General features: G+C 37.8%; 1 protein-coding gene across 3 annotated transcripts in view; it reads right to left on the minus strand.

The window, feature by feature from the left end:
* SIK2 (salt inducible kinase 2) overlaps positions 1–13,813 on the minus strand; it is a 130,134-nt gene extending 116,321 nt beyond the window's left edge. For all 3 annotated transcript variants that reach the window (XM_081239223.1, XM_081239224.1, XM_081239222.1), the window contains exons 1-2: positions 13,533–13,813; positions 1,602–1,718 (exon numbers count right to left, since the gene is read on the minus strand). In XM_081239223.1, the coding sequence (XP_081095349.1) occupies positions 1,602–1,718; positions 13,533–13,667 (252 nt within the window). In that variant the 5' untranslated portion in view covers positions 13,668–13,813. The remainder of the gene's footprint in view (positions 1–1,601; positions 1,719–13,532) is intronic.
* Positions 13,814–14,249: the final 436 nt, after the last annotated feature.

Genomic DNA, 14,249 nt, shown 5'->3' on the forward strand with positions numbered 1-14,249 from the left:
GGAAAAAAAAAAAGAGCCTGACTTGTAAACCCATTTCTGTGGTGTAAAAATACTCCTACCATCGCTGATTTTGAGCTATTGACACTAACATGGTGTTAACGGGCTCACAAAACTTCTGAAAATTTAACAGTCAGCTCTCACAAGCAAGTACAGGCTGAGCCCAGCACACCACTAGGTACACACATCATACTTTGGAGATCAAAGTCATAGACTAGCATACTGTAACATTTTAGCTTAAAAACAGTTTTCCAATAAAAAATTCTAAATATTAATGAATAGAAACATAAAAAAGGGTTTTGTATTACATTATCACTCTTAAACATAAATTACTCTTCAAAAATCTGAGAAAAATTCTCCTTTTACAAAAACATGGCTTGGGCTTCCCTGGTGGTGCAGTGGTTAAGAATCCACCTGCCAATGCGGGGGACACGGGTTCGAGCCCTGGTCCGGGAAGATCCCCCATGCCGTGGAGCAACTAAGCCTGTGCGCCACAACTACTGAGCCTGAGCTTTACAGCCCGCGAGTCACAACTACTGAGCCCGTGTGCTACAACTACTGAAGTCTGTGCACCTAGAGCCCATGCTCCGCAACAAGAGAAGCCACCGCAATGAGAAGCCTGCGCACCGCAATGAAGAGTTGTCCCTGCTCACCACAGCTAGAGAAAGCTCACGCGCAGCAGTGAAGACCCAACGCAGCCAAAAATAAAATAAATAAATTTTAAAAAACACCAAAAAAACCCCCATGGCTTTACACTTGAAAGAGGTGCAGCTTATTTTACAAAAACTGTATCTTAATGAAGTTAAGTTTTTTTTTTTTAAGAAGATGTTGGGGGTAGGAGTTTATTAACTTATTTATTTATTTTTGCTGTGTTGGGTCTTCATTTCCATGCCAGGGCTATCTCTAGTTGTGGCAAGTGGGGGCCACTCTTCATTGCGGTGCGCGGGCCTCTCACTGTCGTGGCCTCTCTTGTTGCAGAGCACAGGCTCCAGACGCGCAGGCTCAGTAGTTGTGGCTCACGGGCCCAGTTGCTCCGCGGCATGTGGGATCCTCCCAGACCAGGGCTCGAACCCATGTCCCCTGCACTAGCAGGCAGACTCCCAACCACTGTGCCACCAGGGAAGCCCCTGAAGTTAATTTAAAAAAAAATAACTTATTTACTTTATCTGATAAAAGAACCCCCCAAAAATAAACATTTGGCTCTAGGTATTATAAAGTATGCCACTAAGTAATATACTATTTTAGCATTTTATATTTCATAAAACATAAACAATATATTTTTTAAGTAAGCAAAACTGCCATATTCTCATTAATGGTACCACCACCAAAACCCAGCAGGTTTCAGCATGTTATCATAAATGCACAACTACAGACTTTGTAATCAAATAACTCACAGTCTGAGAGACAACTTAAAATTAAGCTGCCAGTAGTTTTTTATTTCTTAATTTTTAATTTAAATATAGAAAAATGGATGTATTCAGATGAATAAAAGCATATAGTTATCTTTTTATAGACTGAAAAAACTAACATAAAAGAGAAAAATGATGATGTAAAATAGAGTATTGAATGTGAAAAGCATGGAGAGGTGTAAAGCTAAGTCATACCTGATAAAGTTTGATTATGTGAGGGTGGTCTAACATTTTCATTATTTGTACTTCTCGGTAGATTTTCTCAAGGTTCACTGCATCCAGCTGAGACTTATCTATTATTTTTATCGCCACCTGCATCCCAGACACAAATAAATACAATTAGTATACAATGGTTAACATTTCCAGTTAAGAATCTTTTAAAAAAATGACATCTAAGACTTCACCTGTAGGTCCCTGTGATGATGATAACTAGCTTAAATTTAATGCTCACTCATTCATCATTCAACAAGTATTTCTAAACATCTACCATGTAAAAGGCACTGTGGCAGATTGTTTGGGAGTGTCTTTAATGTGCTATGAAGGATAACCCTGCAAAGTTACTTTAATAAAACATACTTCTCTTTCGGTACAACTATAACTCCTTATTCCATTTAAAAACCGAAGAAATAAAATCTCAGCAGTTTCAATTAGTTATCATCCCACTGCAAAGTACCTATAAACAAATGATCAGCCAAGTAAAAGATAGTTTCTTTTATACTGAAATATAATTGTTCTAGAAAAGCAAGTGATAGGTTCCAAAGCATAGAGATATACCTTTCTGGAAAAAAACTAAGTGTAGATAATTAAAACTCATCTACATGAAAAGATATCAATTGGATTAAATTTTGTTTTAAAAATAAAGTGCAAAAACTCAAATGTTAGTAATCACACTAAATTTTTACTTCCTTAAAGGAATTTGACTTCAAAACATGTGGCCTCTCCCTGTCATAACTAGATAGGAACCCAAACCACTCAAAAGTTAACAATTTGAAGGAAATGCATCTGAAGGTGAATAACCGGGTAGTCAGAAATCAACAGTCGCGTACTTTCTTCATGGAACCAAAAAGAACTAATTTTTTAAAATTAGTATTTGGCATTTGGTTAGGAAATAAGCCATTCGGACTCAGATAAAACTTTCAGATAATTGGGAACCACCCAAACTTTAATAAGTTCTGAAGAAACTCTGATATGTACTTCACATTCTACCCAAAAGCATTCTGAACATAATTCGGTCTTATGTTGTTGTTTCAGGGTAATTTTTTATATCAATTATTGTATGTGGTATAATAGTTCAACACTCCTAAAAGGTAACCAAGAAAATAGGACTCAACCTGTCAACTCACTTAATTCCCTTAGGCTCCTGTTAATACGTTTTTTCTTCTTTCCTTACGGTTGCCCTGTCCTTTCCTGTTATCTCTTAAAGTTCTGCAGTAAGGTTTACTTCTTACCTTTCTCTATTTCTATTTTGCTGTCCATAGCTTGTTTCCTAATTTGAATTAATTGTAACTCATAGAAGAACTCAAGCTTCCCAAGGGAAATAAGATTACTAAACATGACAGGTAAAATTAAATTTATTGCCTAAGAAGAAAGGGAGTAACTTCTTCTCTAGGCAGTAAAGTTTGCAGGTTTTGTGATAGCTATTTTCATTATGTTTGGTGGTATTTTATTTATTCCCATATCGAAATATTCTAGAAGGTAAAAAGTGCTAAACTTTGACTGCTAGAGGAGTGACTGATTAATATTGTATTTGCTAGTAGGAACATTATTGAACCACCTCAAACCACCTCAACTATAGTATGATAGAATACAGGATTATCAGTTATTTTGGGTAACTTTGGGTAAAAGCTGCCAGATAAAAAGATAAGTGTATATTTTAATTTCCTCAACATTCCTTAGGAAGGTAACATGGAGTTTCATAGACATGCATATTTTGAAGAAAATTTCTTGCCCTACAATTTCTGGAGTGCATCTACATACCAGTAGTCCCTTCCCAACAAAAAGCTTTTATAATGAAATGGGTCACAATTATCTAGTAAACAGAGAAAAATAAATAAATAGAAAGGGATAATGGTTTAAAAAATCTCAGCATGGTTACTGTCATTAAGAAAATTTTTTATTATATATATTTGAGCATCATATTTAATGTTAAAGAAAAAGTTTAAATACTAAATACCAATTAAAGTGAGGTATTACCAAGAGATTTCTCCTCTTTGATACTCTTTTGGAATCTGGGCCTCAAATAATGAAAAAGTGAAAAATATATGTTATCTAATTAAATTTTATTAAGTTATAAACTTCATTATTTAACTGTTCTCAGCCAAAAATTTCTCTAGTGACAAAATATAATTGTCTCCTCAATTTTATCTTGGGTCACAGACTGTATGTATGTGGAGCACAGGTTGTGTATTTATATCTTCACACTGTTACCCCTTGTTTGTAAGGCTTTCAGAGGATTATGAAAAAGTAGATTGTGTGTTAGCATGCTCCTTGTAATAGTCAGGGCTAGTCCAACTGCTCTAACAAGTAGACGCCAAAACATATACTGATTTGAACACAACGGAAGTTTATTTTTCATGCAGCAAAACTGGACAGGTAAAGAAGTTAGCAGGTAGCCCTCTTCCATGCAGGCATACGAGGTATACAAGGAGTCTTTATTACCTTTAAAGGGTTAAATAAAGGTGGTAAAGGGTAAAGGATAGACAGTCCTGGGAATTCCCAGGTGGTCCAGTGGCTAGGACTCTGTGCTTTCACTTCAGGGGGCCCGGGTTCAATCCCTGGTCGGGGAACTAAGAGCCCACAAGCCACGCAGCTCATGGCCAAAGAAAAAAAAGGATAGACGACCCTGAAGGTTGTCTCCAGTCCAGTCAGACAGAAGGAGAAGAAAGCTTGGAGGAGCCCTCCTGAGAGGTTTTTATGGGCCAGTCTTGGAAGTGGCACACAATAGTTAAAACTTAGTCATATGACCATACCTAAATGTAAGGGAGGCCAAGAAACATTTGAGCTGTAGGTCCAGGAAGAAGAGGAAGGAGTGGATTTTTGGTGATTAGCTAATCGTCTCTGCTATACTCTTCCAGGTAATTTCTTAACAATGGGACTCTTTACCAAGTACTTCCCAGAAATATGATGATGACTTTCACAACTGTACAGCACTTTTTAATTTAACATGATACTTTTACATATTTTATCTCATTTATATCTCAATTTTTTGAAGTAAATGGAACAAGCAGTACACTCATGAGTTGATGAAACTGAGGTTCGAAAGATGTTACATAATCTACAAAGGTTCTAAAGCTCAAGTGAATTAATGGGAAAAAACCCACAGGCCTTCTACCTTCAAGTTCCATCTTTTCACTCTTCAATGAGCCTATTATTCACACATTTACTGAGCACCTGTTGTATGCCCAGAATTATGCCCAGGATACAAAAATGAACAATATCTGATTCCTACCCTCAAGGAACTTAATAGGTCTGTGAGAACAAAGAGAACACATTTTGGAAAACAAATTTAATGAACAACAAAAATCTGCATTGGGGGATTTCGCCAATGTTGTATGAAATTCTGAATTTACAAAAGAGTTGTGCTCCACTAGTTCATTTTAAAGATAACTATGAACTTAGATTTCTGAGAACTTCCTCTCTGCATCCCTTCTCTACTTAGTTCTGAACATAGTACCAAGGACAAAATCTCATGGTTACAACAAAGTCAAGCAAGGGACTCCAAATCAAAGGATCCTTTTTTGGTGTTGCTCATCTAAATTATTCAACTCTCTAATTCCCAATTATGCATCCAATATCTTTAAAAAACCTTCGATGAATTTATAGTGATAAAAAATTAATATTTCTTCTGCTAGGACACAAAAGGAAGGTTTCCTATACAACTTTGGAGAGCGTATTGGATAAACTAGGATAATTACTATCAAACTAAATCCAATGTAAAGTAGCAACACTGGATATTCAACCTCTTAAATAGGAAAATGTATATATACCTAATATAATGTTATATGTCAATTATATCTCAAAAATACTTTTTCAAATTCTATTCATAAAGATGAAAAAACACCCTTGTGAGCTAAAATTCAATGAGATGGCCATTTTTATATATTGTTAGTAGGAATATAAAATAGGTTATAATTTTTCTGGAAGGTGATTTAGCAATCTTATGCAAGAACCTTAAAAATCATCCATCCAATTTAGCCTAAGGCTTCTATTTCTGAGCATTTATTTGTAGAAAGTAATCTGAAATGATGATGAAGATTTGTGTGTAAATATATTCAAGAGTATTGTTTATAATATAAAAATAGAAACAATAATTGGGAAATAAGTACATGATTTATGGTAGATTTACATTATGACCATTATACAGCTATTAAAATAGTTCCTTTTAATAATATGTAGAAATGATGAGACTAAAATATTAAATTAAAAAATCAGGATATCCTTGCAGTCTGAACACAAGGTATATATAGAAAAAGACCAATAAAAACTAGATATAAATATGACAAAAATGTTATTGGTGGGTGGAAAAAAAATCATGAATTATTTTATTTTCCTGATTTACTTTTCAGTGCAATTTTTCTTCAATGAGCATGAACTACTTTTCTAATAAGAAAAAGAAAAGAAAAGCGAAATGAAGTTATATTTATTATATATGCTAACTTCTCCATCTGTGAAACATTAGTCATTTTCATTTTATTATTTTTCTAAGTTCTCTATAAAATGGTTATATTATTTAATAAGATTTAAATATTAATTATGAAGACTATATACATAGAAATGTTTCCAACAATGTTAAGTAAAAAAGAAAATGTGAAAGTAACAACTATGTAAAATACAAATTTGCAAGGAAGACAAAGAATTAAATGTAAGAGCAGAAATGAAATAGTGTTAAGCTGATGGATAAAAGGGATTTTTTCAAATTTCAAAATGTAATTTAATGGTAATGGTACACTTTTTGATACTTTTAGAAAAAATTATTTCACTTCTCATAAAAGAAATATTAATCTCATGCACTTAAAGAAACCACACACAAAACTGGCTTTGGGGGACTTTATAAGGAAGTTACACAATAAGAGCTATCCTTCTAGTAAACAATCAGAAAGGATTAACATGTTTGTTGTCTCAGGTAATATGTGTTTCAGTGCTATTTACTACTAATACACTAATTCTACACTGTCCTTCTGAAGTACCAAGTAGCAAAATCCTTACCATATAATTAGACCTCTGAAATTAAAAAAATGAACGCACTTTTCAAGCTTATACATCAAATCACAGGTAGAATCAGAACATACCAGCCTACTGTTTGATTGAATAGTGATTGTGATTGAGTCGTCTACAATGAAAGGGTTTCTGAAAGCAGTAAAGTCAGTAATAAAACTGACATGGAGTTCTCCAGTTATCCTTTAAGAATAAATAAATTCAACTTATCTTCCAGTTTAAAATTTGACTTTTAAAATGTAAGAACTTATACAATAAAATAAATCCTCATTAAAATTTAATCTGACTTTTATAATGGTGGGTAAGGAAAAGAGATTGGAGGAAAGGTAAATGTCACTACACTTTTAGATCCGTAAAAATTGAACAGAGAATTTTTAAGACTATAAAAGAAGTGATTAAAAATAATCTATCTTAAAAAGTACTTAAATAAATCAACAAAAAGACAACTCAATTAAAAAAATTGGCCAAAAGACAAAAAGCAATTCACAAAAGAAATGTAAACAGTCATCTTATAAAACTGTGTAATCAAAGTAAATCAAAGAAATGCAAATTCAAATAAAAATACTGTTTTTCCCGATCAAACTGGGAAAGATTTAAAAAAATATGTATTCTTCCTGACAAAAATTATTAGGTACTCCTTTTCTGGAGGTAATTTGGCATCTCATGCCATCGGATATGGATGTAAGAACATACTCCCTGACCCAAGAATTCCACTGCTATGGGATTATCCTGAGGAAACAATCAGATAGATGCACAAGGATGTATATATAGGAATGCGCTCTGAAATATTATTTTAGAAAGAGAAACAGCAAGAGAGAGAAATAATCTAAATGTTCAATAACAGGAAATTGATTAAATGAAATACAGAGAGTCATATGCAAGGATACTACTTAACCATGCTTTTAGACAATACTTTTTTAAACTTGGGGAAATGTTAATAACAGATTTAGTAAAAAACACAGATTATATGTGTAGATGACATCAATTTTATTATATATTAAATATATGTGAATAGCTAAGAGGATATGAACCAAATATTAACAGTGGTTGTCTCTTGGTCTGGATGGTGGAATTAAAATAAGAACGTTTATTTTCTTCTTCAAGTTTTTCAACAATGTCTACAAAGAACATGCATATCTTTTGTAATTGGGGGAAAAACACATAAATACTATGTTTACTTTAAAGAAGAAAAAACAAATTTTCAGTTTAATTCATCCAAGATTCACATGTTAACCTGTTTAAGGTATTTTTTAAATGTTTTTTAAAATGAAAAGTTTCTGATGAAATTCCCAAATGTAACCATCTTTCACGCTTTCAATAAACTCAAACTGGATATATGGGCTGCTTCTCTTTGAAGGGTGGGAAGGCATTCTCCACAAATGTCCTGTATAAAGGAACTTTGACATAAATGACATATTTTAAAAATATGGAGGTGGAAAGTAGAAGAGGTATTAGGTACACTAAAGAGGAAAGAAAGGTATCTTAATGAATTTCTGGAATCCATTTGGCTCCAAGGAAATGAATCTGCGATCAGTAGTGGGCCATAAATCAAATAACATCATGTGAATCCAGGAATCGAGGCCAGTTTCAGTTATTTCCAAATAAATGGTTTCTTAATTGCCTGATGACTGGGACAGAATTTCCCAGTGGAATTAAAAGCAGAATGCATGAAACTCTGTTAAGCATTTCTACAGAATATAAAAATTTATACAACTCTTATTTTGCATGTTTGTCTCCCCCTCCTCCCAAAGAACAGATCATTCTGAACAATATGTAGCAGAATAAACTTGTCAAATTTGTCTGGAGTGCCAAGAAACTAGACAGCAATTTCTAGTAAAGCATATATGTTCCATGAAAAATCTAATTTTTATTTCAACACACAGTTAAAGATCATACATAGGCCTAGATACAAACATTACTGGTTAACTTATTTGGTAACCATTCCTCCTGTTGCACATAGTACAGCTGCTTCTTCACATCTGGAATATTTTACAGAACAAGATTAACACCAAGACTACAGAGAGGAGTCTTAAAATTTTAAAGCAAAATATAAAATTCAAATGTATTAAAAAATTGAGTTCTCTTCTTCAAGAAATACCATAATCAGGGTGTAATATGCCCTTCTTTTGTTTCTACCTTTGCTCTAAAAATGCAATTTTGTACTTAACTATTTGGAAAGCTTTAAAAATGCTTACATTTTAAGGTAGTAGTTAGTTTATGAATTATGCCTAAATATAAAAGCGCCCAAATGCACACAGAATGATTTTCAGTGAAAAAAGCAGTTTTTGAACGTCCCTTGCTATGCTTTATATTCCAGATTTTCTTAATTATAAGTAATACCTACATGCCATTTTAATAAAATAATTTTCAGAATCTGTGTGAAATATCTTTAAGATTCCATGGACCACACATTTATATGCTCTTTAGCCAAGCAACACAAGAGGTATGGTATTGAGGAAAACTCAATTATCTATCACAGAAAAGGTGTGATAATAACTAATGATGGTTATCTCTGGGTGGTGATATTATAGTTAATTCTTTTCATTTATCTTCACTTTTAAAAATGTTCAATAATAAACATGATAGATTTGATAATAAAAATACACTATTTCTTTAATGTAAAAACAATACCTTCTTACTTGGTAATTTCCCTTCTAGGAATTTACCTCCAATCTCTCCCCCCTAAAATAATTGAAAATGCAGATACAGAGTTATATACATAAAAATTATTTGCTGCAAATTATTTATTGTAAGTGAAAACTTGAAACTGCATAATGTTAAATAAGAAAATTGTTAAGTAAAATAGGATTCATCTACAAGGTAGAACACTATGCAGCTATTAAAAATGTTTTAAAAAGTTATATATAATAGGCAAAATGTTTAGGTTATAATGATAAGTGGAAAAAGAAGATACAATTTATATAAGTGTATCTACCATGTGATCTCATCTATGGGGAAAAAAAGGCATTAAAAAAAAAGAAAGACTGGAGGGAAATATGCCATAATGTTAAGAATGATTTATTTCCACTGAGGGAGGAATTACACATGTACTTTTTTGTGCACTATACTCTTCTTGATATTTTCTACAGCAAGATTATGTTTCTTTTACAGAGACAAAAAAGTTTAAGGGCACAAATGACTTTTCTGAAATTTTACTTAACAGATAAAAAAAACAAAAAACTAGTCACATGCTTAGTTAGAGGGAAAAAGTTCTTTACTAGTGCAGTATTAATAAAATACACTTCTCAAGGACACTCACAGCATAGCAAACTAGCAACCACTACTGCCTAAAATAGTTTAACAGTCTAAATGCTATTATTCTTTTTCCATTATGTTAATTTTATAAAATTAGCTACTCTAATTCATAAATCACAAACCAATACTATAACGCTTTTATGAAGTATTATACTAAGAAGCTGGATTCTACCATCACCTGCCTTCCCTTTTTTTAAATTAAAAAAAAAATTTTTTTTTTGCAGTACACAGGCCTCTCACTGCTGGGGCCTCTCCCGTTGCGGAGCACAGGCTCCGGACGCGCAGGCTCAGCGGCCATGGCTCACGGGCCCAGCCGCTCCGCGGCATGTGGGATCTTCACGGACCGGGGCACGAACCCGTGTCCCCTGCATTGGCAGGTGGACTCTCAACCACTGCGCCATCAGGGAAGCCCTGCCTTCCCTTTTGTGCGTAAAATTAACATAGAGATCTAACATGAGAACACTGCTTCAGATGATGATGTGATGATGTAATTATATTTCTTAAACAATGTTAAGCTATTTGATAGATTAGACCAAAATGAAGATCTCTTTTGTCTACTGATTTTTTTTTCCACCTAAAAGGCAGTATTGGATCTCCCAAGCTCTGTGAAAATACATCATTTTTGAGTGATACAGAACAAGAGACGGAGAACCAATTAAAATAAAAGGGGGGCTTCCCTGGTGGCGCAGTGGTTGAGAGTCCGCCTGCTAATGCAGGGGACACGGGTTCGAGCCCTGGTCCGGGAGGATCCCACATGCCGTGGAGCAACTAAGCCCTTGTGCCACAACTGCTGAGCCCGCGTGCCTGGAGCCCGTGCTCTGCAACAGGAGAGGCCACCGCGGTGAGGGGCCCATGCACCGCAATGAAGAGTGGCCCCCGCTCGCCACAACTAGAGGAAGCCCACGCTCAGTAACGGAGACCCAGTGCAGCCAAAAATAAATAAAATACAATAAATTAATTTTTTTTTAAAAAGGGTCCAACTGTTCATCACTTAGCTGTTTAAACTGAACCCTAAAATTTGCTGGAGTTCAAACTTGGGAAAAAAGACCCTTACATTTTAAAACACACAAACTAATATTGACGTCAGTGCATACTGTATTGAAGGAAGTTTTCTAAGCAGTGAGTATAATCATGATATTTTATTGCTATTGTTCTTATGCCATATTAATTGTTCTCACTATAATTACTGTTATGTTCAGCAATGAGAACCTCAAATAATTGAAACAACACTTTAACGTTTCCACTATCCATCTTACTTACAGTATTTGAGGTAGTTGTTGTATTTATTAAAGATACAAATATTTACCCAGTGAATAAAGATAACAAATACTGCTTTAAAAATCCTCATTAACAAACAGCAAACTACAGTAAGAAACAATTGCATCTGTGCTAAACAATTCTTAATGAAAATTACCACAAAAGTTCACAGAGCAACTTTATAAAACTTGACATGTACAGGAACTTTTCTCTTCATTAATGCCTTGCTATCTCCCTCACCCCTCTCATCTTTAATATCTCCAGTTACACTAAATTACCACAACACTCATACCCACCCATCTTAAATTCACACTATTTCTTTTTAATGTTAAGAACACTTTCTTTAGAAAAGCAACGATAGATGGGTTCTACGGACTAGAAATTTAGCTTTTACCTTAAATCATTTTACACAAATATACTATGCACACAATTCAGGATCTGAGTGCTCTTTCATGATCTGACCTGTGCCTTCAATTACAAATGCGTTGATCTCACTGATAGCCAAACCATGATACTACTCCACACTGCCCCCTAGCCCTACAAAATATATCAGTTTAAAAGTTACGGTTTGAAAGGACAACCTCAAGAAAAAGTGTCAGTCACTTATCAGCTCCCCTTAAGCAGTTCTTAAATAGATACTATATTACCTAAATTTGACCTAATAAGTAACAGCTGACAATTAAATCTTTCAATTAATACTGATAAGAGCTGATGAGAAAAAAATGTTATGTGCTGATGGGTTTGGAATTCAACCACCTAACAATCTAGTTCAAAAGTTCTGTAGAAGTCCTTTGTGAAATTTGTTTGATTTTTAGAGTCATTAAGCAAGGACGCATATAAAAATACACATTACAAATGCCTTCTTTTCATGTAATTAAATGGCAAATAGCATGGCATTGGGCCATGTTTCTTTGGAGGCATGGAATTAACTTCTTTCTTCGTTTTTAAAAATGCTGGGATCAGATTAAGTAATCTCACTATAGTCACATTATTTATCATTACAAACTTAACCTAAATTTCTAACTCTGGTAAATTTGTGAGAGGAAAATTTGTGATCTTGGTCCTGATGCTAAAAAAATAAATCGGATTTCGGCTGCCTCCGGATAAGCAGGGGAGGGCAAAAAGTGAGGACGACACAATGACATATGCCCCTTCTTTTTGGAAATGGAATTCTTCACATTAAGCAAAACTTCTAAGAACAACAGCTACAAAAATCCCTCTAGTTTTCAAATGTCCTTTACCTTACACAGCCATTCTGAAAAAGAATCCTGTTATTTCATATCCGAACTCTGGTACATTTCGCACTAATAAGGGGAAACACTGAATAGGATGAAAACTAGAAGAAAGAAAAAAACTGAAAAAGGGTGAAACTCCAGAACTACAATGAGGTTTTATTCTAAAGACCGGTTTTGTTTCTACCGTTTCTCTAAAGTATTTAATTTGCACGTCTTAAAATAGAGACCCTGAGGAACGCAGCTCGAAGCGGTGAAAGGAAGGGGGGGCGGGTTAGGTAAGAACAGAGACTTGCGAGAAAATATGTGCGGTGCATTAGAATGTGCAGTGGAGGGGGGGATGCTAGCTTCACCGTCAGGAAGCAGTCGAGGGCTTTATGAGTAGAGAGGCAGAATATGCTGCGGCTTAAGGAACGCGTATTCACAGCCAGAATGCACACCTGGTAAAGGGATAACCTAGGATAAGAAAGACCAACCCACCAACTGTGCAAATGCAGAGATGACCATTTTAACCAGCTCTATTGTCTGGAGTAATAGGTGGAAATGCCTCAGGCACGAGATCAAACTAGCCTGACACTAAGTCAGAGATACTGTCTGGCAAAAAGAGAGAGAGATGGACAGTGGCGGCCCGGGCATTCCCGGCCAGTGGCCCCTTCCTCGCGCGGGGGAGGGGCGCCGGGGTCCCGGGAGCCGCGCGAAGCCCAGTCCGGGGAGTCAGAGCACAGGCGGTCCCCTCTTCGGGGCTGGCGACGTCTCTCACCGCGCAGCCCAGGAGCACGGAGACTTCCCCTCCCACCCCACCCCCAGCTGAAAGCAGGGAAGACGCGGAACTTGGGCTCCAGAGCGGAGGCCACAGACCAGGTCACGGCTCGGGTGGGAAGCTCTGGGTGAAATTCCGTTTGGCCACGGTGGTGGCCTAGGAACGGCAAAGCCCCTGCTGGTCGGGCTTCCAATCGGACGACACTGGGGTCCGGGTGGCGCGGCCCCGGTTGCTGCGGCGCTCACCGACCCCTGGACCTCCTGGGTCCTCATACTCCCAGGCCCTCTCGCCTCAGCTAGTGACCCGGCCTCTCGGATCTCCCCAGGCCCCCGCTGCGGCCGCCCCTCTCGGTCAAGCTCCTCTCCATAACCCTCGCCTCGGACGCTCCCGCCGAGCCCCGGGCCGCACCTCCGTCCTGGTGATCCGGTGTCGCCCCAGCTTCACCACGGCGAAGTTGCCTTTGCCCAGCGTGCCCTCGATTTCGTAGAACCCCACCCGGACCGGCCCGCGCTGCAAGTGCCTCGGGCCATCCGCCATGACCATGCTGGGCCCCGCTGCTAGACACTGCGGACTGGAGCGCGGGCTGGAGGGCGGCGGGCAGGCTGCCTGGCTGCTCAGCTCCGCTCGGGCGACGGCCGCTCCGCTCACTCCTTCGCTCAGTCCCTCCCGCTCCGCAGGGCCCAGCCAGGCGCGCGCCGCCGCTGACGTGCGCCGACGTCAGGGGGCCGGGGAAGAGGGGCGGGGGCGGGACCGGGCCTCGATTGGTCACCATGGCGACCGGAGCACCGCGGACGTCCGCGGGCGGGCGGGTGTGAGGGAGGGCAGATGGGCGGGGCCTGGACAGCGCGTTTCTTCCGGGCTCCGGCGCCCTCCATGCTCCCCGCCGCCTCGCCGCTGCCAGGGGCGGGATAGCAGCCCGGCCCGCCCAGATCCTCGGCCACCCAGCCGAAGGGCAAGAGCGAGCCCTGGTGGGCGGAGCGGAGGGCTGCAGAGACCTGGGTCTGGCTCGGGTCTCTTTACCCCGCCCCGGCGTTCCCCGCCCACCCGGGGACCTTCCCGCCAAAACCTCTCACCTATGACTACTGTGCGTCCTAAATTTGGAAAGGGCAAAGAACTGTGGCTGAG

This window comes from Mesoplodon bidens, assembly GCF_964165515.1.
Source record: "Mesoplodon bidens genome assembly, chromosome: 7".
NCBI lineage: Eukaryota > Metazoa > Chordata > Mammalia > Artiodactyla > Ziphiidae > Mesoplodon > Mesoplodon bidens.